At 62.7% G+C, this 26,903-nt stretch overlaps 1 protein-coding gene across 1 annotated transcript in view; it reads right to left on the reverse strand.

Moving 5' to 3' along the window:
• Positions 1–4,259, reverse strand: part of NECTIN1 (nectin cell adhesion molecule 1) — a 48,156-nt gene extending 43,897 nt beyond the window's left edge. Inside the window, exon 1 of the mRNA XM_036258254.1 lies at positions 3,986–4,259. Within this exon, the coding sequence (XP_036114147.1) occupies positions 3,986–4,259 (274 nt within the window). The remainder of the gene's footprint in view (positions 1–3,985) is intronic.
• Between the last annotated feature and the right edge of the window lie 22,644 nt (positions 4,260–26,903).

Genomic DNA, 26,903 nt, shown 5'->3' on the forward strand with positions numbered 1-26,903 from the left:
TTTCTAAGTAGGGTGGTGAGTTCTCCATCACTGGGGATAATCAAGCAGAGACTGGATGATCGACCAATCAGTAGGGATGTGGCAGAGGGGTTGTGAGAAGTGAATGGACGTTACATTATTGGACTACCCGCCAATGCTGAGACTCCAGGATTCTCGGACTCACCCTTTCTGTCCCCCTCCCCTCCCCCTGTAGGGCAGGGGCTACTCTGGGCTGAGGGCCCCACTGGGAGGGGACACGTGGGCTCAGATGTTTAACATCCTTGAAGGGTGAGGAGAATGCACCCCACAAGGCCCAGCTCCTTCTCCCCACCTCCCAGCCAGGCCACCGCCCGGGGGCATTAGGAGGCGGCACCTCCAGGGTCACCTGCTGGTGTGAGCTGAGGGCGGATGCCATCCCATGCTGGACGGAGCTCCAGGAGGGCAGGGCCTTCGTGCCTGCTGCTCAGCCCGCGCCCGAGCAGTGCCAGGACCCAGGAGGCTCTCGGGCACACACGGTGACGTGGGCCAGGACGGCGCCTGTCTGCCCCTCGCCCACCGCACCGCACCAGGCGGCTTCCCACACTGCTGGCACCAGGCCTCAGGGCAGCTGCCATTTGAACCTGGGCCCCTGGGTCGGAGCGCAGGACTCCTGCTTCCAACCACCTGTTAAGAAGAGAGCACAGGATGGCTCCTGAGGACCACCAGGTGTCTTCCCAGGTGATGCCCGGGCAGGGGCTGGCTTTCCCGTGGCCGGAGCCCCTGGCGTCCCTACCCGAGCTGGCCCCTGAGAGGTCACAGGAGCCGGCTGCCGGAGCCCCTGCAGTACGCGGGGCCAGGACCTGCAGGGAGGGCCCGGGCCTGGCTTTGCAGCCGGGGGAGACTCTCCCCCAGACGCAGGGTCCCGGGTGAGCAGCAGCTGAGGACAGCCAGGTGGCCTGAGGACCTCTCCCAGCACGGGGCTTCTCTGCAACCTCCGGGGGCGCATCCCCAGTTGACCGTGAGGGGCGGTCGGGTTCAGGAGATGAGACAGACCACAGCTCACGTCGGTGCTGGAGGGGCGTCCCGGCTCCAAACACCAGGGGTCCCGTCAACTTTCTGGGGGAACCATCAGGCCAGTTGTCAGTGGTCTTACAGACAAAGCAGTGATCTAAGACGGACCCCCACTCCCTGGCGGGCTGCTGGGGGCACTGCAGGCCCGGGATCAGACAGACAGACAGACAGACAGACAGACAGACGGTCTCACCTCTGTCCGCCTGCCTCGGCCCCCGCGCCACGCAGCTGGGTGAGAGCCCTCACCTCCCAGGACAGACATGAGCAGACTGTGCTCACCCACGGAGCGTGTGACCATGTGCACGCACACGCCCTGACCCTCCCCTGCACACGGACCCGTGAAAACGCTGGAGAGAACAGGCCGGCAACACGATCGTCCCCACACCCACTGCGCACAGGTGCCAGGGTGACAGGGCCGGGGGGCCGCAGAGCAGACCCGGGTGCTCCCCGTGAAGGTGCTTCTGACCAGAGGGGCTGGTCTCCAGGGAAGCTCCTGATGGCACCGCCTGTCCCTGCCCCGGGCTCCCTGGGGAGAGGGGCCTTAGAGACCGTCCCAGCCGTCCCCAAGCAGGGCTGGGAGGTGGTGCCAGGGACTGTCCATCACGACCCCTCTGAGCTGACCCCCCGCCAGGCCTTCATCTGAGTGCGGGGAGGTGACAGGGTGGAGGGGCCTGGCAGGGGCAGGCACAGGGCAGGGAGGGCGGCACCCAAGTGCCCCACAGGCCCGATCATCCACCCAGGGCATAGTCAGGGGCTCAGCTGGCCCAGGGCACGGATGACTCTCTGGGCATCATGAACACAGGGCACCCATCTGGGGAGGGCCCAGGAGGCGGTGTCTGGGTAGCCGGGTGGCCACCCTGCCTCGGCAGCGGGGGGCGGGGCCCGTCCATCACTCTGAGATGCAGGACAGTTCCAGGGGCTGGAGAGGCCAGCGTCATCATAAAATAACCGGTGCCGTGCGGCCCTTTGGCTCTGATGTTATTTGCCCTCGGGGAGAAGCCCGGCCCTCTCTCTGCTGGATGTTTACCGACAGCTGCTGTGGAAGCCGCAGCCACTGACTCAAAACCCTCCAAGGAGGTCGGCCGAGGGCAGGGGTGGGGGGCAGGAGGGAGCCGTCCCGGGCAGGCGGCCCTGGGCAGAGCTGGTCCCTTTGCACTGGGGGGCCATCCCCAGGTTTGGATGGGGTTCGGTGGGCTGTCCGCCCTCCTCCCGAGCAGGCCCTGGTGCAGGAAATGGTCCAGGCCCAGGCCCAGGGCCGCTCTGGCCGCGTCTGGGCAGGGAGGCTGCCGGGACCCAGCTAATGGGCCGTGGATAATCCAGAGCAGCGGAGGGTCCGGAGGAATTTCTCTCTGGCTCCGAAACAGATCAGATGACGGCTCTGCAGCCGTTACCTCCTAATTGCCAGGGAGTTCTGAGGCCTGAGCCCACGTGGGGACCTGCAGGGCCGTCGGGTCCACTCTTAGTCCTGGGCCCCAACACGGAGCGGGTTTTGCTTGTTCTGCCCCCAGGACCCTCTTTTCTGGGGCAGCTCTGGGCCCCGCCTGGTGCTGGTGTCCCTTTGGGCCCCGGCTCCCTGGCCCGAACCCGCCTGGGGCCCAGGAAACGCCAGTCTTTCCAGCCAAGAGCCAAGCAGCCAGCGCAGGTGAGCACCTGCCTCCTCTCCCCTCCCCGCCCCCAGCTGGAGCCCCCCCCTTGCATCTGTGGGGACTCGGGGTGAGAGAGACCGGAACCTTCCCGAAGCTGAGGACAGGCCCTGGAGAGGGTCACCTGCGGAGCCCTGGACCATCGAGGGCGGGGCAGCCCGGGAACACCTGCCGGGGGCGCTTCCAGGCAGATTATTGGGGAGAAGCCATGACACCCCCTCCAGCCTCTTGGTGAAGGACCCCAGACGGCCTCAGCACGGCCCAAGGCTCAGGGTACCAAAGAGTGACCATATCAGGACACCTCCCTCCACACAGCACCAGGACTCCCAGACTCAACAGTGAGGCCTGAGGACGTACCCGGGGGGGGGGGGGCACGGTGCTTTCAGTACCGGGGAGGTCTCGCAGGGCGGCCCTCCTGCTGCTGGGCCTCCCTGGTGATGAGCACGGGGCTCCCCAACGCCCCAGGGAGGCCCCAAGTTCTTCCTGCAGCTGCAAAGGGAGCAGGAGGGGGGGCAGCGCCCTGCGGGGTGGGCACTCTGGGCCAGGTCTGGCGTCCCTCCAGGGCAGTGAGCTGTCCACCCTCCGCCCCCACCCAGGAGAGAGGCCGCTTAGCCACGCGGTGTATCATGGACACAGCCTGACTCCTGATCTGGATCCTGGCTCTGCTCTTACGAGCTGTTACCCCGGGACGTCACCCCGGCCTGGCCCTGGCCCTGGGTTTCCGTCCGGGAAGGGGGAGGACAGACGTGTGTCCCCGTGAGCTGTTAGGGACGTGAAGTGTTCTACGTACGACGTTTAAAACAGTGTCCGAGGGCTGAGCAGTCCTGACAGAAGTTGGCTGTTACTATTATAATCACCCCCTGTCCAAAGAAGCACCCATGTAGCCGCCAGGCGGGGACCCCCCACCCCGTGGGAGCAGACAGGTGCACCCAGGTGCGCTAAGAGCCACTCGGTGGGTCGGACTCTCCCCAGACCCAGCACTGGGAGGCGAGCTGTCCCTGCCCTGGCCTCCCTTCTGCAGGTGACACCCTGAGCCTGCGGTGCTCTGGGGACAGCAGGCACTTAGGATTCGGGGGAGAAAGAAGCCGAGAGGGAGGGTCCAGGCAGGGAGGAGCCTGCTCACCCACAGGCGTTCGCATCCGCTAAGAAAGTCTTGTTGGGGCGGAAGAGCCCCAGGCTCCACCACAGTGACTGTGGGCAAGTCGTACACCTCACGGTGGGACCAGGGCGCCCGCCAAGGCTGCCCGCTGGGGCAGCTATCTATAGGGAGGGGTGATGCGTCCCCCATGAGGTCCCTGGGTCTCTACCCCCACCTTCCGGACAGACAGCCGGGCGGAGATCGAGGCCGAGGCCGCTGCGGATGGCACAGTCCGGCTCTGCCGCTAGGACACGTCTCAGGGTCTGCAGTCCCGGGGTGGGTGGGCCTGCTGTCCACGCGCCCGACTCTCCGCCATGGAATGGGGACCTGCCCAGCTTCTCAGCCGGCCCTTCCGGAGAAGGAGACTCCTGTGAGCAGCCCCGGAGGGGCTGGATCCTTGTCGCCTTCTGCAGGGAGCAGCGAGGGTCCAAGTGGACAGAGGGGCCCATGTTTCCGGCTCTGGAAGCTTGACCTCCAGGAGGGGGGAGGGGCAGGGCTCCACGTGAGCCCACAGATCAGATCAACGGCACATGCCTGTGCCCACGGCCCCTGGCCTGTTTGCTGCCCGGGCCACGCCTGCAGCTGTCCCAGCGGAGCTACCAGCCAGCGGAACTAATGTTCTCTAATGAGATCCGGGCCAGAGGGGCAGAGTGGCTTCTATTGTCTGTGGCTTGGTAATGAGACTCCTCATAAAGTGGGAATAAAACTGGGGTCTGCAGAGAACTGAGGGGGTGGGAGTGGCCCCGGAGAGGGAGGGGCTCTGCCTGCCAAATCTCACCCCCTCCCCGCCCCCTGCGGCTCCACGGAGTCCACAGGCTTCCTGCCCTGTGCTCTACCCAGCGCCAGGCCCACACCGGCCCTGTGCCCGGAGCTCTGTGCTGGCACCTCAGGGGACCTGCTTCCGTCTCAGACCAGATCCCGGGGGTCAGGCTCTAGCTTTGGGAAGGACGCCCCCCCTCCTGTCATTCTGCTGCTGGGCAGCTTGTTCCCTGCTGGCCTGGGACACGGCTCCATGGTCAGCTCTGCGGGTCACCCTCCAGCTATGTCCTCAGCTGCGGCCCCACCCCCCAGGGAGCTGCCAGGCTCATTGCAGGGGGAGAGCTGACATGGGGGGGACTCGGCCCTCCTCCTGGACACGCTGTATCTCGGCCTGGCTCAGCCCTGGACGGGGAGTCAGAGACCTGGACGGACGGGCTGACTGGTGTGCGGGGGCCTCCACTTCGCCCCTCAGCTGTGCAGGGCCGGCCGGCGCAGGGGCTGCAGGGAGGCCGGGACACGTCCACTGTGGGCCAGAGGACTCGCCTGCAGCAGGGGACCTGGGAGAAGAGCTTCCTGCCGGTGGGCAGAGGACCTGGGAGGCTCCTCCCCTGCCTGGCTCCCTGAATGAGACGCACCGTGAACTGCTGCAGAGGGGCCTGGTGCCCACTGGACCCCAAAATGTGGATGTCTGAGGGCAGGCAGGGAGGGTCCAGGCCCTCCCGCCAGCCCGGCTCCCACAGCAAGCGCTCCAGGTGGTCCCGGTGTCCCGCTGGGCGGCAGCCTGGGAGCAGGTGATGCTGGGAGAACCCTTGGTGATGTGCCCAACACAGACCGCACAGCAGCTGATCCCCCGCCGCACCCCAGCAGCAGGGGTGCCTGCAGCACCCCCCCCCCCGGAGCCCGCAGGGCTGCAGCCTCCACCCCCACTTCCAGGGGGGCAGGGCTCAGGATCAGAGCAGTCCGGGCTGGACACAGGAAAGCGAGGCAGCAGGGGCAGCTGAGCAGCCTCAGCTCCAGGTGGTGCCCAGCCGACACTGCCCAGCTGGCCGGGGCAGAGGGAGGGACCCTCAGAGGAGAGGCACAGGGACAGGAGCAGCTCCCCTCACTGCACAGGTGTCACAGGCCCAGTGCCGTGCTGAGCGCGTCCCGTACATCTGTTGATCGAGCTTCACAGGCCTCGTCTGAGATCTGTGCTCACAGAAGCCCATTTTACAGGTGGGAACACTGAGTCCCACACAGCGACTTAACCAAGGCCACTCGGCTGGCAATCGGTAGTGCTGGGACTCGAGCCCAGTCCACCTGCCCCCACTTTGCGTCTCTGTGCGGGGCAGCCATGGGGTCACCTCCAGGTCGTAGGGCTGGGAACAACGCTACCTCCCTCTGACCAGGGCCTGAGGCCAATGCTCTGCCCTGGGGACTCTGGAAGGTCCCTGAGGACACACCTGCTCCCTCCCCTGCACCAGGACCAACCCGGGAATTGTCCATTTCCCTGCAGGGCCCCATCTGCTGTGCTGTCAGGAAGTCCCTCTTGGCATCCCTCTCGGGTCTCTACTGCTGCACTGAGTTCCTGTGTCCGGGGGGCATGGGTCAGGGTTCAGATGGTAGGCAAGAGGTGTTCCCTCCTAGTTCTTCCCTTTCGTCAGCTCACAGAACCTGAGCTCAAAGGGTTAACTGGACGGGGTGTTATCTTCAGCTCAGGGCATTTCCTTTGCAAGATGATCCCAGCTCAGATCTTGAGTTACCTCCTGCCCAGCACAGCTGCTGCCCCTGCAGACCTGGTCTCTGTGGGGAGGGGTGGGCATCACGGGGGAGACCCTGCCAGCTGAGCCTCAGTGCAGGGTGCGGGCACCCAGGGAGCCCCCTCCACTCCTGGCCCCTCGTCCCCACTTCCCTTCCAACAGGGGCTGCCTCTCCTGCTGCGTGGACCAGGGAGCCTTCCCGCCCGTGCATGTTGCCACCCAGACACACACGTGGTTCTGAAGGGCTGATCGTGGAGGACCAAAGCCCACGCTCCTACCCCTTTCTATTTTTATTTATTTTTAATGTTTTTATTGATCTCAGAGAGATAGAAACATCGATACGAGAGAAACATCAGAGTGGCCACCTCTCCTATGCCCCCACCAGGGATTGAGCCTGCAACCCAACCGGGAGTCCAGTGGGCGACCTCCTGGAGCATGGATCGACTCAACCCCTGGGCCACACCGGCCGGGCTCACACCCCTTTTTAAATGCCCAGAGTATGACCCTTCCCCTCAGATGATGCTTTTCTCCAATATCCACGCAGAAAGCCAAGGGGCTAAATCAGTAGCTGAAAACCTGTCTCCCCAGGTCCCGCCCAGTGGGCCAGGGACCCAGAGGGCCTGGTTACCACCATGGTCCACACAGCTCCGCGCTGGGAAGGCTGAGAACACTCTCTCCAGGGGAGCATCTCCCACAGGCTGCAGAGGCCCCGTCTCAGGCCAAGGGCTGAGCACAGAAGGGAAGCAGTGTCCAGGCTTCCTACCCCGTAGGACCTGGCCGCCTGTCCCGGAAGGAGCTGGGTCAGGCATATGCTACGTCTCCTCCCAAAGTCATCCTCACTGACGCCCACATGCACACGACACTGTTAAGGCTCAGGGTCCCTCACAGAGTCCTAGTGGGAAACACACAGGACATCAGTTCGATGAGAACGTACTGGATCTATGACCCGTGCCCGGCGGTGACCCATAGATACCAATGCACCGTCCTCCTCGCCCCAGTCCTGGGCACACACGTGAGGTGTAGCTAACTTCTCAAGACACCGCCCACACTCTCGCCCCGCTGTCCACGGGAGGTGAGGCCACACGTGGACGGTCAGACCCTGACAGCCCAGCCCCACCGGGGCCAGAGCCATTCCAGCCGCACACTGGCTCACATCCCAGGTGAAAACCACAGACACCCCGTGGGTCCCCCTCTCGGGCAGGAGCCATTCAATTTGCCAGATTCACCAGGAGAGAAACAATTAGGAGAAATCGAAGGTGCATTCACACCTCCCTGGGGTGCTTTTCTGTTGGTGATGAACAATGAACATTAGTCAGCTGCTAAACAATGGCAGCATCACAGACACAGCATCTGGGCTCACCCTCCGCCCCCCGGCCTGGCCCACTGACTCCCTTCAGCACTGTGCGCTGGGTCCTGAGCAGACGTGGCCAAGGACACACTCTGAGCACAGGAGAGAGGGTACTCACACCCACCTGCCACTCCGAGTCCCAAAGGCAGCCACCATGACAGCAGGCTCTGCACCACTGCAGAGAAGGGGTGAGCATGGCCAGACAGGTCTTCTGAGGGTGTGCATGACACCTGGGGTGTGTCTTCTCTCCAGACAAAGGGTTTGGGGAAGCCAGCGAGGGAGGGTGTGGCACAGGTGGGACAGCAGCTCTGCACCTGCTCCTAGGCTGGCCTCTGCCCCCTCCCGCGCTGCTCCTGCCCCCTTTGGGACGGAGCCCCTGTGCCCCTCTGGCCCTCTCCCCTGGGCTCCCTGTAGGGAGACTCATCTCAGAGGCCTGTGGGGCTTCACCAACCTCTGGGCCTGGTTTGTGGTTGAAAACCTCCTCTGTGTTCACAGCTAGATGGGGATAGTTCTGAGCCACGGGGCCAACACTCACCAGGGCTCCCTGCCCCCCATCTGCAGACTCCTCTCCTTGTCCCTGGCGCTCAGGAGACCCCAGAGAAGAGCATCAGCTGGCAAGTGCCCCAGAGAAGCAGCGCAGGCCTGGGAGTGTGGGGAGGGAGGGTGTGTTGGGGCAACTTCTGGGCCTACCAGCCTATCTAAGTGTCAGGCACCCCCATATCCACGTGCCCCCTGCACAGAGGCCCAGGGGCACAGGCCAGGTGCAGGGGCCTGGGTCCAGGAACTCGGGCAGCTGCCGATGCCACCCAGTCGTGACAACACAACCAACCAAGGGTTCAGGCGCTGCTACTAAATGCCTTTCTGGCTGAATTTCCTCCTCTCCCTCCCGCCCCCTCCTTCTGGATTGGGGGGTGGGGTGTCCATACGTGGGCCAGGTGACACTGTCACCTCTCAACTGCTACTTCCTGAGTGGGGTGGAGCAGGGCAGGCCTCCAGGCCCCCAGAGCAGGAATTAACTACTTTGCACCCCAAATCTGGGGGAAAGAAATAACCAAAGGAGGGGAGAATAGGGGTGAGTTGTTCCCTCAAACCTTCCCCTTCATTCATCTGACCCAAGATCAGGTCAACCCCGCCTGCGCCAGACCAACCAGAGCCCAGGCAGGCTCCCCTCTGGGGCTCTGGGTGTGGGCAGTAGGAAGTTCCCAGAAGCCTAAAGCCAGGCTCAGAAGAATGTCCTGCCTGTTCCCAAGGAGGTCCAGGGTGAGATAAGACCTCCCTTCTTCTGGAGACCACCCTGCCAGGAGGGTCTCACTCAGGAGCCCTGGATGGTCAGGGACACCAGGATGCTTGGGCGTCCCCCTCCCCCACACCGCTGGCAGGGAGCACCCCCAGGCGGCAGGAGTGGGGCACCATGGTGCTGGCCTCCACAAAGTGCCTTAGAACCCACTGGCACTCCCTGGGATCTGGGGAGCCGGGCAGTGAGCTGGAGGCAGACCGATATAGACATGAATGAAGCCAGGCTCCTGCCTTCCAGGGCTGCACCCCCGCCCTGAGACTGGGCAGCCAGGTGCGCCCCTGGAAGCAAAACTGCCCGCGGGTCCTCAGCATCGCCGGAATCTCATCTCCGTCCCTGCCAAGGGCGCTCGCGACCTCATGTTCGTGCCCCACGCGAAGGAGCTGGTCTCTGTGCTCAGACCCCTTATTCTGCCACCTAAGGCCAGGACCACGTGCTCTGGCCAAGCCTCGACCCTCCCCCCAGCCCCATCTAGCTGGAGCGAGAGATGGTCTTGGGTTTCTTCCCTGGGGAGCCCTACCCCTCCCGGACCCGCGCCAGTGTCGCCAGCCACCCTGAAACCAGCCACCCTGGGAGCCGGCCGCTTCCCCAGGGACACAAAGGGTTAAACCCAGGCGCGGGGACTTGGTCGGATTTGCCTCCTAAACGCATTTTCCAGTCCATTCCCCAGCACAGCGCGCAGGCTGGTCCCAGCCTCTGCCCTGTCCTACCCGAGGAGGGGCCACTGCGGGCCACCCCGGGGGGGAGCGTCCGGTTAACCCTCGGGGGTCGCTGGCGCTTGGAGGAAGGGCACCCTCGGGAAAGTGGGTCATGCAGCCACCTGGCTGGCACGAAGCCCGCGGCGCCTCCTGGGGGAGCCCCGAACCGGGAGCGGAGCTCGGAGGAGCCCAGCCCGCCCCGCCGGGAGGTTGCGCTAACGCGCCGGCCGGGCCTCGCGGTCGGGAAGGAACCGCAGGTGAGCGACCAGCCGGCTGTGCCGCAGGAGCCGGCTCCACGCACCCCCGGCCGCGCGACGTGGTGCGGGAGGGGCCCACGCGCCCCACACCGCCTGGCAAAGGGGTCTGACAAAGGAACGAAGCACCCCGCCATCCTCCAACCTGCGGCCCCCCAGCTCGGAGACCGACGCCCCCCGCCCCCCGGGGCTGTCGTCTCATCCCCGGGGCGCCGATTGCCGGGTTCTTTCGCATTTATGTAACAAGCAGTGTTTCCAAACTGCGTCGGGAGCGGAGACTGGTCATTAAACACACAGAACGCGACTATGTATCATTTGTGTGGAAACCGCGGGGAGAAAGTGCTCTCTGGCTGCGGAGAGATTCGCATCCGACCGCCACCCTGCAGGGCGGGCTGCTCGGCTCCCCACGCTCCTCCGCCGGGGCCTCCCCGCCCCTCACCTGAGCCCTGACCCAACTTTCTGGGTCCTGTGCCTCCCCGCAGCCCAGACGCGCCCGCCACCCAGCTTCCACCCGCGGAGGCACCGGGGGAAACACCACGAGAAGAAGGTCGAGGCGGGTCGCGCTTACCTGGGAGGAAGAGCGCCGTCAGGCCGAGGGCGAGTCCCCACCAGCGTCCAGCCTCGCGCGCTCGCCCCATCGGAGCCATCCGGGGCCGGCGGGCCGGCGAGCAGGGCCGCGAGCAGGGCGCTCCCCGCGCTCCAGGGACCGGCCGGAAGACGAAGGCGGGTCCGGCCTCCGAGGATCCAGGTCAGCCGAGCCGCGGGCCGGGCAGGGTGCGCTGGTGGGCTGGGCGCGGCGGCAATCCGCCCGGTGCCGGCAGCTCAGAGGCGCGGCAGATGCCCGCCGCCAGTGGCTAGAGCCGTGCCCCTTCCTCCCCCGCTCCCTCCGCCGGTCCCGCCCTCTTCTCCACGCAGAGGTCTGGAGAGGGACCCACCCCCGGCGCGCCCGCTGCCCAGCTGCTCGGCTGCGCGGGCTCCCGGCCCCGGCGCGCTCACAGCCTCCCGCTCGGCGCCAACTCGCGGGCGCCCATGGCCCGCGCTCTCCGAGGGTGGTGGGTGCGAGCCCCGCAGCGGTGGGCGGCCCGGGGGGCTCGGGCCCAGGCGGCCGGCGGCCCGCGGTCCGGGCGGCTCGGGCTGGCGACTCGGCACGAGGACAGGCAGCCAGGTGCGCCCGCGGCCCCGCCGCCGCTCAGTCGGGCCGGCGACCCGCAGCGAGGGGGAGCTGCCCGGGCCCGAGCGCAGCCGCGCGCCTCCTCCCGTCCGTCTCCCGCTCCGAGCCCGGCCTCCGCGCTCGCCCGGTGATGTCAGGGGGAGGGGAGGGCTGAGCGTTAACCCCTCCGGGCCCGGCCTCCGCCCGCCGCACACCTTCCGGCCTCCGCGGGGCGGGTCCCAGCGAGGCCCCGGGTCCGCTCAGGCCCACGGGCTCGGGAAGCGCCCCATCCGAGGCCTTGCAGCGGGAGGGGGAGGACCAGCCGCGCTCCCCGGGCGCGGGAGCGGGAGGCAGTGGCCCCTGGCGGCCGGCGCGGGGAGACGCGGCTCCGCGGGGGTGGAGCCAAGACCGCGGGCGTGGGGTTCTGGGGTGGCGGCTGTGGAAGAGCCGGCGCGGTCGGCGGAATACGGGGTCCACGGAGGCCCCGCCGAGCCGCGTCCACAGGCCCTCTGCTCCCATCCCGGCCCGTTCCCCGTGGAGGAGACACAGGCCCGGCGGCAAGGCCACGTGCCCAGGGCCCAGGGCGGAGAGTGGCGGACCGCCGACTGGGACTGGGACCAGAGCTGCTTCTGGGGGTCCTCTGGACGCCCCACGGAAAGGCCGCGATGCGGGACCCTCTGGAAGCTACCGGAGAAGTCGGGGTGGGCAGCCGGGGGGCACTGAGGCTTCTGGTCTTTTCTAATCTGCTCCCCTCCTTTCCTAAAAACTGAACCCCTGCGCTCCCCAAGTAGAGCTGCTGTGATTTTCGGGATTCCGGAGACAGTGATCCATGGGGTCAGTGTCCCTCAGTCCGCGCAGGGCAGGCCCTCTCCGTGGCCTTTCCTCCCCACTGACCACTTCCGGTGTGGGGGGCTTCGGACGAGGCAGCTGGGCCCTTGGGGCCAGCGCATCCCAGCCTCACCTCCCCTCTCTGGGCCTCCAGTCCCAGTTCTCTCCCCCAGGAGGAGGCAGAGGGTTTCCCACACAGGGGATCCCCGTTCTCCCCAGAAGCCTGGCCAGAGGATGCCCCTCTGCCCACTGCTGCCCTTTGCCCGCAGAACGGAGGGGTTGTGGCGGCTCCTCATACAATGCGATTCTAGTCCCAGGAGCAGGGGGAGCAGGAGGGCGGCAGGCAGGGCCCCCTTTCCCAGTATTTGGGCTCTGGCCCTGGGGTCTCTTGGTTTCTGGCTGAAGCAGTTTACTTTGGCCCCACAGGAGCACCCCACACTCGGGAACTTACCTGTAACAATTGCAACCTTGCATTCTTGTTACCAAGCACAGTGCCAGGACGGGGATACAGAGACATGGCCATTGTCCTCAAGGCACTCAGTCTGGTTGGGGGACAGGGAGAGACAGAAGGTGGTGTGTCCTAGAGATGAGCACAGAGGATTTGCTGGGTCGCCGAGAAAGTGCCCAGTTCAGCAAGGAGGGGTTGGGGTCTCCACAGGGGCTAGTGGGTCCTCCCTCAGACAAAGGCACGTGCTGGACGGGGAGGCACTAGGGACACTGGAGGAAGGTGGGTTGGTCAGCGCGGACACAGGTGCAAAGGCCAGCAAGGCTGTGAGGCCCCCATAGGGCTGGTTGCAGCCTGAGCCTGACTGGGGAGGGGAGGCCTGCAGACCCATGAATACCAGGCAGCCCCAGCAGGGTCGACCCTGGGCAGTGCCTGCTCACGGGTCCTGGTCGCCCAGTCTGCCAGCCAGGCACCTCCCCACTGGTGTCTATGGCCTTGAAGGGCCAGGGCTGAGCTGTGTTCATTGCTGTGGTTTGACTCTGCCTGGCGTGTTGCGGCTGAGTGGGTGGGTTGGAGGGCAGGTCCTGACGCACCGATGTCCATGCATGTCCTGCTCATGGCTCCCTCCTCTCCATTGTTGGGTGAGGCTTCTTCGGCCTGCTCTTAAATGGGCTTCCAGAGAGGGTCTGGGCATTGGCGTGGCTGCCCGAGCATGCTGGGTAGAGAACATGGAGCAAGTAAAGGAGAGAGCGTGGCCACCCACCCGTCACCTTTAACAAGTGCCTGAAACACGCGAAGCACCAACATGGGTGCCAGGCGGTGTGAGTGTGAGTGTGAGTGCGTGTAGTGGGCTTACTCAGAGAGGAAGCAGATGCCTTTTCGAGAACCTACGGTGCCAGGTGCTGAGGACACGAGAGTGAGCTCCCGCGAAGACCCCACTCAGATGACTTACAGGCGAAGGGCTGCCAGGGAGGAGCGAGGGGGCGCGTCTCCTGTGGGGAGCAGGGGAGGCTTCGGGAAGAGGTGGTCTGGGAATGAGCCCTGCAGGGTGGAGCAGATTTGAACCAAGAGATGGAGGAGAGAATTTGGCGACGGGAACAGCTCGCAGATGGACATGAAGGTGAGAGAGGTCAGCGCCCCTGTGGGAGCAGCAAGGCGTCCTGTTTGTTTTGCATCTGGGCATGTGTAAGAGAAAGGGACAGACAGACTGAACCGTCGAGAAGGTTTCCTTCAGGTGTGGGAGGAAGCACAGGACTGACCATCAGGAGACTAGGTTCTGCTCCCTATTCTTTCTTTCTTTCTTTCTTTTTATCCTCACCCGAGGACATTTTTCCATTTTTTGTACAGACAGAGTGGGAGGGAGAGAGAGGAAGAGAGAGAGAGGGAAACATTGATGTGAAAGGGACACATCGAGTGGCTGCCACCTGCACGACCAACCAGGGCCGGGGACAAACTGCAACCAAGGTACATGCCCTTAGCAGGAACCGAACCCGGGTCTCTCCGGACCACAGGCGGACGCTCCAACCGCTGAGCCAAACCGGCCAGGGCTCTTTTTTTTTTTTTTTTTTAATTTTTATTTATTTAATTTCAAAGAGGATAGGAGAGAGAGAACGAGATGGATCTGTTGTTCCACTCAGTCATGCTTTCGTTGGTGGACTCCTGTGATTCTTGTATGTGCCCTGACGACATGCCTGCAGGCTTGTCGTGTTCGGATGACGCTCTGACCACTCGAGCTGCCCGGTCAGGACTCTGCCCCTGCCCTTCAGCTGGAAGTCCAGAGTCTTTCTTGCTTCTTCCCTGTTTTTCAACCACCACCTTCCAACTCAGATGCCAGCACTGTTGATTCTGCTTCCAGTATACATCTCCGTGATGGTGTCCGTTTGTGCTCTTACCACCCAGCCTGCGCTCTCGTGAGTTCTGCCCAGTCCGTTTGCCGTCCTCTGGCAGTGAAGCCCCTGCCCACCAAGGGGAGGGAATGAAATGTGATGGTCAAGTACACAGGACTCCAGGCCCAGGCCGCTTGCATTCAAATCCTGAAACCCCAGCTCAGCCGCTCGGTCGCTGTGCTGTCCTTTGGCAAGTGGCTTGACCTCTCTGGGCTTAGGTCCCTCCTCTGTGTCACGAAGGGAAAGATTTGCACCTATGTCATGGAGTTTTGTGCAGATTCGGTTAAGTGCTTGGAACAATGCCTAGTGCACAGGAAGAACTAGTTGAGTATTGCTCGTTAGTATTAACGTAATCTTTTCTCCACATCCGGTTTTGCTCTTCTCTGCCATGATGCCAGAGGGAAATATATATATTTAAAACTCTTTATTTTGTTTTTTAATTTTTTTTCTTTATTAATATGTTAGAGAGACAGAGGAAGGGAGAGGGAGAGAGAGGTGGAATCATTGATGAGAGAGAACATGGATTGGCTGCCTCCTGTGTGCCCCCCCCCCCACACACACACACTGGGGATCAGGCCCACAACCTGGGCACGTGCCCTGACCTGGAATCGAACCAGTGACCTCTCGGTGCAGGGTCGACGCTCAACCACGGAGCCACACCGGCCAGGCTAAAACGCTTTATTTCGAAATAGATTTGGATTTACAGAAAAGTTGCGAAGACGACACAAAGTTTCCATATGTCCTTCATCCAGCTTCCCCGAATGTTTTTTTTTTTTTTTTTAATCCTCTCCTGAGGACATTTTTCCATTTTTTGTTCAGATAGAGTGGGAGGGAGAGAGAGGAACAGAGAGAGAGAGAGAAACATCGATGTGAAAGGGACACATCGAGTGGCTGCCACCCACACGACCAACCAGGGCCGGGGACAAACTGCAACCAAGGTACGTGCCCTTAGTGGGAATCGAACCCGGGTCTCTCAGGACCGCAGGCCGACACTCTAACTGCTGAGCCAAACCGGCCAGGGCCAGCTTCCCCTAATGTTAATTTCCTATATGAACATGGTACATTTGTCAAAACGAAGACCTTAGCATGATGTATAAACCTATCAGTGGAACTACAGAACGGACTCAGATTTCTCGTTTTCTCACCAGTGTCTGTTTCATGGTCCAGGTTCCTGTGCACAATGCCACACTGCATTTAGCAGCGGAGTGTCTTCTAAGGCAATGATCAGACCCCAGCATCTGAGAACCCTCGGGCCCACCAGCCTCCGAGGCTGGTGTCGAGTCTATCAAGGCTGCCTGCTTGGTCAGCCGGCCTCACACAGCTCCAGGCCTGGGGAAGGAGCTGCCCGGCTCTCCTGAGGTCCCAGCCATCACGTTCGCCTCCTCAGCCTCACCCATGCCGCTCCATCTGCACCAACGCTTTCCCCCCTTCTTTTGGGCCAGCTGCTTCTCTGTCCTTTAGGGCTCAGTTTGCATGTGTCATTTCCTCAGGGTGGCCCACTGTGCCCTGCAGAGCAGGTGAGCCCCTCCTGCACGCTCCCACAGCTCCGTGATCCGCTTCGGTACTTGTTCACACACTTGACCAGTTCCCTGCTGGCTGTCCGCCCCCCCCAGGGCAGGACCCTGTGGGTCTAGTGTCTGCACTTGGGGGGCACTTCATGAAAATGTGTCGATTGACTGCCCCACATCCAGTGCTGCTCTCCACTCCTCCCCTTTCACCTCTGGGCCTGTTTTCTCATCGCAGACTGAGGGGATCATTCGCTCGGTGGTTTTCCAACAGTGGGCGGAAGCCCTCGAGTCTCCTGGGTCCCCCACCCCCTGCTTTCATATTCCTCGGAGCTGTATTTAAACGGCGTGTCGTCCACACCAAGACCCGTCATCATCAAAATGCCAAAGGTTCAAGACAAAGAGAGACTCTTAAAAGCAGCAAGAGAAAAGCAGTTAGTCACCTACAAGGGAGTTCCCATAAGACTGTCAGCTGATTTCTCAAAGGAAACTTTACAGGCCAGAAGGGAGTGGCAAGAAGTATTTAAAGTGATGAGAGGCAAGAACCTATAACCAAGATTACGCTATCCTGCACAGCTATCATTTGGAATTGAAAGTCAGATCGAGAGTTTCCCAGCTAAGAAAAAGCTAAAGGAGTTAATCACCACCGAACCAATATTATATGAAATGTTGACGGGTCTTCTTGAAGAAGAATGAGAGCAAAAATATGAACAATAAAATGGCAATAAATCCATATCGATCAACAACTGAACCTGCAAACAAAATGTACAAGCAGAACAGAAACAGACTCATGGATACAGAGAACAGACTGATAGTTTCCAGATGGGAGGAGGGTTGGGAGACTGGGTGAGGTGAGGGATTAAGAAGAACAAAATCTGTAGCTACGGAACAGTCACAGGCATGTTGAAGCCTAGTCAGTAATATTGTAATAAAGTGGGGTGCCAGCTGGGGACTGGAGACATCTGGGGGGACCCTCCGTAAAGTGTGTGGTGTCTAACCACTCCTCTGTACACCTGAAACTAAGACAAAACAACATTGAATGTGAACTGGAATTGAAGAATAAAATAAAATTAAAATTAAAAATGTATTCAGTGCATATATTTTGAAGGTACCTGTATAGTATCATAAAAATAAACACATAAATAAAAAGCATGTTGGTTTCATGTTCTTTAAACCTTGGGGTTCTGAGAAAAAAAAATTTCTTAATGGGTTCTGCTGCTCCAAAAGTGTTGAGCCCCCTGATACGTTATTGCGTGGTATAGTACGCCTTGCGTGTAGTTCATTATTTTGTAATTCTGGGAGTTTTCCTCTGCAGGCAGTGGTGAGCCACTGAAGGTGTCTAAAGTGAGACGCGCTCATTGGGAGCTGTTGGAACCGTGCCTTCTGAAGACTCGGGCGATGGCGTGAGCAGGACAGACGGGTGGGGACTGGCCAGCGCGGGAGGAGGCAGCGAGGAGGCAGGGGAGGAGAAGACTCAGTGGAGAAGGACATTGCTGGGGACCCGGGGGGGTCTTCAGGAACAGTGACGGAAACACTGGTGAGCTCTGAGCGAGTGGTGCTGGTGGCGGGGTGGGCAGAACCCAGGAGCGTCAGGAGCGAGCGGCAGGTGAGAAGCGGAGCGGCGTCCACTCTGCCTGAGAGGTCGTGTGGGCAGAATGAGCACAGGGGTCAGAAGCTGGGCGAGGGTTCACGTGACACACACCGAGTCTAGTCTCTTCTTTTTTTTTTTTTTTTTAATTCTCACCCCAGGACATTTTTGCATTTATCTTCAGATAGAGCAAAAGGGAGGGGGGGGTAGAGAGAGACACATCGATGGGAGAGAGACACATCGAGTGGCTGCCACCCACAGGACCCCAACCGGGGCCGGGGACAAACTGCAACCGAGGTGCGTTTCCTTAGTGGGCACCGAACCCGGGACTCTGGTCTGCGGGCTGACACTCTAACCGCTGAGCGAAACTGGCCAGGGCTAGTTTCTCCTTTTTGAGGGGAAATCCAAAGCCACTGAGTGTCCTGTACGCAGAGGAAGTGGTGGTAGGAGACAGAGAAGACGGGAGAAGCCCTGTGGGAAGTGAAAACAGGTGCTTCGTGCGTCAGGCCCTGGAGGAGGCTCGGATGGTGAACTAGGGTGGGGGAGGGGCCAGCCTTGGGAAGTGGGGGGCGCATCCTTCCTGGACCTGGAGGGAAGAGGAGAAAAGTCCTGAAGGCCGACGACGTTTGGGGTAGAAAACTGGGAAGTGAGTAACAAGGTCGTTGCAGTGAAGCAGGACTTGAGGGGAACTGCGGAGAGCGGACTGACGGACAGACGGTAGCTTCCGGTCTCGGGAAAACGAAGGAGGCGGAAGGGAAGGGGGAGGGCTCAGCAGTGTCCAACCCGGAAGGGAAGGAGCAGCTTCCTCTGTGTCCTCACAGAGGAGTCAGGACGCACGGGCACAGAGGGGGAGGGACTTAAGAATACCGGGGAACCGACAATGGAATGACCTCCATCTCCTCTCAGACTGAGGCTCAGGTCCACTGACCAGGGTGCTGTGGACGGGACTCTTGTCGGCACCGAGAGTCGGCCCGCTGAGCCAGGTCCCTCCGGGCTCTGGGCTGGACGACGGCGGGAATGACAGCCGTCCAGAGGACAGACACTTGGACTCGGCTCTCTCACCTGCCCTGTGGCTGGGGGCAGTGACCAGACAGAGGACAGCCCTGCGGGAGGTGCCATCCCCAGGGCACTGTCCCCAGACTCAGTCACTGCAGGATTGGAAAATCCCAAAGTCAATACGACAGTGACTTTCCCTCCGGCCATGACTCAGCCCCTCTGTGTCGTCAGTGATTATCTCATAACGCTCACTTTGATGTGGGGGAACCCTATGAAGAAGTCCCCAAGATGCCCCAGCCCCTGAAAGCCCGCTGGGAGGAGACCAACTTGAACATGCTGAATGGGGCCACACACTTCCGGGTCCCCCGTCGGGTCACTGAGGCTGAGGGCGGGGAGAGGACAGGGGGAGGACGGAGTCACGGAGGGAGGATGGCCAAAGCCCTGGCCAGCCCTGGAGAGGACCCACGGGTGGGGGCCCCTTCTCTCAGCTGACAGCCACCTGCACCCGGACAGTGCTCTGGGGTCACCGGGAAACCACAGCCCTAATCCCTGCTGTCCTCGCCGGTAGCCGTGGTGACTATGGTGCTGCCTCTGTCCCGCGGTGCTTAGCAACATGCAGTTACCGCTGCTCCTCCCAGATCACTGCTCGGCCTCCTCCTGCCCGGGCTGCTCGCTCTTGGGGACAGTGGTGCAGGGGACACAGCCGCCCAGGCCCAGGACCGAACCCCTCTAAGTGGTGCCAGCAGGCTCACAGGCAGCCAGCCTCTCCCTGGTGGGCCGCGGGCCCCAGGGTCTCTGTGACGCTGGGTGTTGGAGCTCTGAGCACTGATAGAAAGGCCCCAGTTTTATTTATTTATTTATTCATTCATTTTATTGCTGAAAGTATTACAGATGTCCCCCTTTTTTCCCAACTGATCCCCTCCTTCCTACTCTCATCCCCCTCCTGCCTTCCCCAGCCTAGTGTCTGTATCCATTGGTTGTGCATATAAGGACTTCGGTTAATCTCTTCTCTCCCCTCCCCCCCCCATCCCTCTGAGGTTTGTCAGTCTGTTCCCTGCTCCTAGGTCTCTGGATCTATTTTATTCATCAGCTTAGTTTGTTCATTAGACTCCACAAATAAGTGAGATTATGTGATACTTGTATTTCTCTGACTGGCTTATTTCACTCAGCATAACACTCTCCAGGTCCCTCCATGTCATCTCAAAGAATAAGAGATATTTCTTTCTTACAGCTGCATAGTACGCCATTGTGTACATGTACCACAGCTTTTTTATCCACTCATCTACTGATGGACATTTGGGCTGTTTCCAGATCTTAGCTACTGTAAATAGTGCTGCTATGAACATGGGGGTGCATATATTCTTTCTGATTGGTGTTTCAGGCTTCTTAGGGTATATTCCTAGAAGTGGGATCACTGGGTCAAATGGCAGATCAATTTTTAATTTTTTGAGAAACACCATAGTGTTTTCCACAGTGACTGCACCAGTCTGCATTCCCACCAGCAGTGCACTAGAGTCCCCTTTTCTCCACACCCTCGCCAACACTTATTGTGTGATGATTTGTTGATGATGGTACCTCATAGTTTGCATCTCTGTGACGTGGAACATTTTTCATGTCTCCTGGAAAGGCCCCTTTTATCTCGAACCACCTGCTTGTCCAGAAGGAAGGTTCCAGAGGTCTGTGCCCTGCCCCTGCTGAGAAGCCCTGACTCGTCCTGTGACCCTCAACAGCCCCGTCCTCAGGAATCTGGACGTGACCGAGGCCACTTCCTGACTTGGGGGAAATACTTAAAACTCGAGGGTGGTGCTGAGACGAGGAGACTCATGGACCAGGACGCGTAGCCCAGGAGACGGGACAGGGCCTGGGCTTCTGCCTGGAGCAGCCCGACGTGGACAGAGGCCAAAGGGACCAGGACCTCGAAGGAGGAAGAAGGCACAACCCCCCACCCCCCCTCTTCCATTCGACGCCGCCTTTAGATCCGGGATGACAGGGGCTCTGGGCACAATAGTTACCAGGACGGGCTCCTTGTCCAGAAAACACCTGAGTTCTTTTCCTGAGAGCCCTGTGGAAGCTGAGACACGGGCTGTGCTGAGGGAGCCCAGGGTTCCTGGGTCAGCCAGGCCCGGTGGAGAGAGCAGCCCGGGCTCGGAGACAGCCTCACGGGCTTGTCCAGGGCCCGTGGGTCTCAACTAACCTCTCTGGGCTTCGGATCTTTTTAGGATCCGATGACAGCGATGTCCCCCTGCCTGCGGACCTCACAGGTGCACAGGACGGGCTCCAATGGCAGCCTGCAGGAGCCCAGCTGGCCGAGTTAGCCATCCTGCTGGGGGGAGTCCTGGGAGCAGCCCCTGAAACGGGGCTCCCCGGAGCAGCTGAGGGGGTGCCCGTGACGGGCGGGTGCAGACGGAAGGGGAAGAAGACTGGCCTGGTGTCCACGTTGCCCTGTGAAAATCCACACCTGGGCTGTGAAGGCGACATGGAGAGATGGGAACAATTCGTGGGCAAAGGCTTTTTATTTTGAAATGTGCTCTGATATCATTACGCCGTTGCCATACTAATAGATTTAATTTTTCTACGTTGTGTGAAGGCCTTTCCCCCAGAAGGGGGCCTCTGGGCCCCGCTCCGCTGCAGTGGTGTGAAGGCCCAGCTCTCCCTGAGCACGTGCTGCCCGACAGGGGCTTCAGGGGGGCAGGGGCCTGGGGGCGCGTCCGAGGCAGAGGGCACCAGGCAGGTCCCGCCTTTGAGGACCCTCAGGAGGAGGCTGAGCAGAGAGGGCAGGGACATGACCTCGGGAGGCCACTGTGTCCTGCCTCTGCCATCGCCACCTGTGGGCCAAGGGCGACCGATGGTCCCCGTCTGTCTGGGACTGAGGCCCCCAGGACAGGGGACGTCCAGGGCTGAACCTGGGAAAGGTCTGGGCTCCGCAGAAAGCACTGGTCGCCCTGCTAACGAGCCACCGCAGCCTCTCCGTGCCTCAGCTTCCTCGTCTGTCAAACGGCCTTGGTGGCTTCTAGGACCTTGATGACAGCAGGTTTTAAACTCTGCCATCTGCACACTTGTTGGGCATGGGGACTGCAATGGGGGGGGGGGCAGGGGGCGGAGTGGGGGAAGCAGTGGTCGTCCTGGGTGTGAGATCGGAGAGACCCCCGAGCCTGGTCAAACGCACACCGTGACTTAGATACAGAGCGTCACCCTCTCCTACAGGCTTGTGACAACAATTCACTCAACTGAGATTTGACCGGACCCCGTCCCAGGCGTTGGAATAAAGCGTGAACTACTGAGCCGTGTCCCTTCCTGCCTGGAGCCAAAGTGTCCCAGGGAAGGAAGGAGCTACCAGGAAGTGGGTGATGGGAAATCGAGGTGCCAGTAGGAAGTTCCTGTGTGGGGACCTTTGTAATCGAGGAGGCACGGAGGGCAGGGAAGCATTTCCGCAGAGGTGAGCTGAGCCCACGGAAGGAGGACGGGCTGTCAGGGTGTCACGGAGAGAAGACATAGAGGGAGGAGCAGGAGAGGCCCGGCCCTGGGTGTCTCAGAAACCAAGAGCAGCTCTATCTGGCTCGTGCGGCATAAGCGGGCCTGGGAGGGGGGCCGGGGAGGCGTGTGCCAGGGTTGTGGGGGCCTGCAGGCGGCTAGGGCTTTGGACGTAATTCTGAGGGCAGTGAGCAGGCCGGGTGTTTTGCACCCACCCCTGTTGTGCCAAGAGGTGTCCCTGGGCCAGGCGCCTGGGTAGCCTGTCTGGCCGGGTCCTCTGACCTGGAGGTGCCGCTGTGTCTCCAGCTCCCAGGCCCTGAGCCCAGCCCCGCTGCTGAGCACGCCTGTGGTCCCAGCCTGGTGTGGTCAGTCAGTACCTTCCCCTGGCGGGGCCCCTGCCTGGCCCAGACCTGGCCCTGGGCAGTGGCAGCCCCCAGGCAGGCGGCTGTCCCCACAGTGTGCGGGCTTCCTGGCTTCACAGCAGCGAATCAGGGCGTCCCTGTGCGCAGTCTCCCCATCCTCGGGCAGGGAGGTGGCGGGCGTCTGTGTGCATGTCCGAGCACACACGGGCACGTGCACACGGGCTCCCTGGCACGCACGTCGCACTGTCGCTGAGACCCTGACCAGCACACGGAGGTTCCCGGCTCCTGCAAGCGAGGAGTGGGCACACGGTCCGTCCCCGCACCCAGCACCACAGGGACACTGCGGGCGCCTCCACACAGCCTCCACGGTGCCCGGGCGCCCACCCTGGCTGCGCCCTGCACGAACTGTCCAGCAAGTGCCTGGCCCACAGGCTTGTCCTGTTATTGTCGTTTAGTCTGGTTCTGTATTAAAATGCTCCCGTGTGCCCACGGCCGATATACACGCGCGTGCTCCTCTGGAGGCAGGTCAAGCAGGGGAAGGCCGCCCGTCCACGGACGGGGTCGGACCTCGTGCACCCAGCGCGGGCTCGCGGCCCGGGACGCATCAAGCCCACGCGCAAGCGCAGCAGCGAGGACAGTGGTGCAGGTGCCCGCGGAGGGGCTGCTGGTTCTCCCCCAGGGCTCAGGCCGGGACCCCCTGATCTCCCCAGCGCCCCCGTGAGGTCGGCAGGTGAACAGACGATTGAGGAGCAGAGTCCAAGGAGGTTCAAGTGCCACGGGGCGGGGCCTGGGGCCATCAGACTCCCCAAGTGCAGGTCTCAGGCCTGCGCCTGCTCCCCGGCGTCCGGCTCTGGGGATGGAGAGCAGGGGCCAGGACGGGCGGCTCCTGGGCTCTGGATTCCGGGTCGGAACCCTTCCCAGAGTGCACCGCGGCGAGAAGTGGGGAGTAGAAGCTGACAGAGGCCCTGGTTAGAAACCCCACAAAGTCTCATTTACACCTCCCGCCGGCGGGGAGCAGCCACTGACTGCTCGGAGGGACAGCAGGTCTGATCTCCTCCAGGGCTGCGTGGCCACGGCGGTCCCGGGAGAGCCCGGCCGTCCTGGGTGGGTCCTGTCCCGTCCGGGCCCTGCCCCAGCTCCACGCTCTCTCCCTCTGCTGGGCTGGCTTCAGGTCTGGTCCTAGGAGCAGGGAGAGAAAAGGACCAGGGAAGGGCCCCTCCCTCGGAGCCTCGCCCCCTGCACCAGCGTGAATCCCCCCCTTTTGCTCGGGGCTGAGCCTTCAGGGCCCAGTCAGCACCCTGTCCCCTGCTTGGCTCGGACAGAAATGGGGAACAGGCTGCCAGCCCCCTTCTGTCCGGCCTGCCGAGTCCACGGAGGCCAGGCCCCAGGCCTCCGCTCCCCAACTGGGTGGTGAGGAGACAGCTTCCTTCCAAGGCGTGTGCCCTGGGGGGGGGGGGGGGTGGCGAGGGCGAAGGGACAGGCAGAGAGAGGGCCCTTCTTCGTCTCTGATGCTGCTGCGTCTCACTGGTTTCGTCATCGCGAGACCTTCGCTTCTGCACCTGCTCCGGGGACAGCAGGGCAGCCTCCCTGCTGCTGGGAGGACCCCAGGGGACAGCGGAGAGCACCGTCCCCCGCAGGCCGAGCTGGGCGCACTGTGGGGCGGGGGTGGGCCCTTGGGTCAGCGCGGAGGGGGGCCCCCTGGGTCAGCGCGAAGGAGACCCCCAGCCAGGGCTGGAGGCGGAGCTGGGAGGAGGGCTTCCCAGGGGCTCTGCTCTGGCTGGGGGCGGGGGACCCCTGGACACTCGCCAGCACCCATTGCCTGGTGTGCATCCTCCCAGGAGCCGATGACCTTGCTGTGTGTTGATGAACATTTGGGGTTGGAGCCGCACGGAAACCGCTGGGCGTGTGGAGGTTCGGTCAGGAGAGGCTGAGGAGCAACTAGCTGGTGAGAACTACGACCCGGGCTCGGCCTGTCCGCCCCGTTCTCTCCCACCTTCGTCCCCCGCTCCCTGCGTTGGCCCCAGCGGGGCAGCTGGACACGCCCCAGAGGCAGCGCAGGACAGCAGATGTGGGCCGGGACTCGGACCTCGTGGGCTCCCGTCCAGGCCCAGCCTGAGGCTCTGGCCCCTGCGGCCTGTCCCTCACCTCCCGGAGCGCAGCCCCTTCTCTGAACACGCTCCACAGAGCGCAGTGAGGACTTACAGACACGCCGGGCGCAGAGCTGACCGCCAGTGCCGGCCTCCTTCCTTTCCCTGGAGGACAGCGGCACCCTCGCCGGGCGGTGCTTGGCCCTTAGCAAGTCTCCCAGGGCCCCTTGGGACCCAGAGGACGTGGCTCCTGTTCTTCCTGATGCTGACCTCCCCGTGCCCACCCGCCTGGGCTCGCGCAGTGACCAGGAGCTCGTGGGCGCGTCCTTCCGAAACCCTCACGTGTTGGTGTGTCTGCCTCTCCCCTCACTGGGCGCCACGCTCTGCGGGCAGGACTGTGCCCGGTCCCGTGAGTGCCCGGGGCGAGCCCAGGCCTGGCGGGGGGAGGGGGGGACCACCCTCCCCTCTCACTGGCCCAGAGCAGGACGGTCAGGGTGGCCCCCAAGTCCTGTGATGTCTTCTTCACGCGGGTCCCGAGCTCCGAGTGGGGCTGCTCCTCTCCCTGGGCCTTTGCACCTTGGATGAAGTCCTTCCCCTGAGGGGTCGCGTCTCTGGGTGTGGGCTTCCTGAGGGCCAGGGAGGCACACAGACCTTCGGGGGAAGGACACGGGACTGAGTGCGGGGCCTCGGACATTCAATGGATGTGAATACACGGAGGAGGGGAAGCTGCTCCCACCCCCCACCCCGCACCCCGGGGTCCCGTGAACAGGCACCTGCCACCCCAGCCCACCTCCAGTGCCTTAGGAGCCTCCATGCTGCTGGGGTGCCCCCGTGGGAGGTGCTTGGCTGCTCAGTGCCACCTAGTGGGCGTGGACGGGGTGGGGGTGGGGGGCGGTGAGGAGTCCCTGTCCCTGAAGTGGGGACCCGCACTGCCCAGTCCCTGAGAGGGGAGCTCCAGTCGCTGCCCCTGTCGCCTGTCCTCTGTGTTAGAGTGTGGGGACCGTCCAGGGGAGCTCTGGGCCCAGCAGCAGCAGGTACCCAGGAGGTGGTGTCCGTCTCCCCCCCCCCCCCACTTTCTGTCCTTCCCGGTCCCTCCTCGGCCAGGAAGAGGCTCTTGGTTGGGAAGAGGAGCCAGGTTGTGGCAGGGCCCTGCCCTGACCCTGTCTTAGAGCTAGGAGCAGGGAGGGGACCCGCAGACACCATGCACACACATGCACACACACACATGCACACACCATGCACACACATGCACACACACACGTGCACACCATGCACACACATGCGCACCCCATGCACACACGTACACACACCCACACGTGCACCCAATGCACACACACATGCACACACATGCGCACACATGCGCACACATGTACACACACGCACCCAATGCACACACACATGCACACACATGTACACACATGCACACACACGCCCTGCCTCCTGCAGCACCCCGCACTCTGGGGGACCAGGGGCCTGGGAACACTGCCCCCCTGAGGCCAGCTCCTTGTCCCCCTCCCCTGACATTTGCATCCATTTCTGGGCAAATCCACAACCAGTGGTTCACCCCAGGCTGGCCCACCTCCCCCTCCTCCTGGGGAGGGGTCTCCTCTCCCAGCAAAGATGTTGGGGGCCCTCAGGCCCTTTCAATACCAGGTGAAGCCAACCTGGTCAGGAAGAGATGTTGTCGCTGGTTCTGCAGACAGTGAGCAGGGATGTGTCTGGGCTGAGGGCCTGCTGGGTGAGCCGCCCGGTTCATCAGCGCCAGGCCTCTCGGGAGAGTGGCCAACAGAAGGGGGGGCCCCGAGAGGTGGGCCGGGAGGGCTCTGAGAGGTGGGCCGGGAGGGGGCCCCGAGAGGTGGGCTGGGAGGGGGGCCCGAGAGGTGGGCTGGGAGGGGGGCTCTGAGAGGTGGGCTGGGAGGGGGCCCCGAGAGGTGGGCTGGGAGGGGGGCCCGAGAGGTGGGCTGGGAGGGGGGCTCTGAGAGGTGGGCTGGGAGGGGGGCTCTGAGAGGTGGGCTGGGAGGGGGGCTCCGAGAGGTGGGCTGGGAGGGGGGCCCGAGAGGTGGGCTGGGAGGGGGGCCTCGAGAGGTGGGCTGGGAGGGGGGGCTCTGAGAGGTGGGCTGGGAGGGGGGCCCGAGAGGTGGGCTGGGAGGGGGGCCTCGAGAGGTGGGCTGGGAGGGGGGCTCTGAGAGGTGGGCTGGGAGGGGGGCCCGAGAGGTGGGCTGGGAGGGGGGCCTCGAGAGGTGGGCTGGGAGGGGGGCTCTGAGAGGTGGGCTGGGAGGGGGGCTCCGAGAGGTGGGCTGGGAGGGGGTCTCTGAGAGGTGGGCTGGGAGGGGGCCCCGAGAGGTGGGCTGGGAGGGGGCCTCGAGAGGTGGGCTGGGAGGGGGGCTCTGAGAGGTGGGCTGGGAGGGGGGCTCCGAGAGGTGGGCTGGGAGGGGGTCTCTGAGAGGTGGGCTGGGAGGGGCCCAGAGGTGGGCGGGGGGGGGGGGGGCAGCAGGAATCTCCTGCATCTCTCTTCCCAGCCCCTCTCAAGGTGGGGCTTCTGCGGATCCTGCTCCCTCACTTCTGGGACAGGGACGTCCTCACCTCACAGGGTCCAGACTCGGGGCGCCCTGTGGAGGCCAGCACGGCCAGGATGCCCCCGTTCCCTGTCAGCCCACCGCACCAGAGGTAGAACCAGCAACCT

This window comes from Molossus molossus, unplaced genomic scaffold, assembly GCF_014108415.1.
Source record: "Molossus molossus isolate mMolMol1 unplaced genomic scaffold, mMolMol1.p scaffold_m16_p_13, whole genome shotgun sequence".
Classification (NCBI taxonomy): domain Eukaryota; kingdom Metazoa; phylum Chordata; class Mammalia; order Chiroptera; family Molossidae; genus Molossus; species Molossus molossus.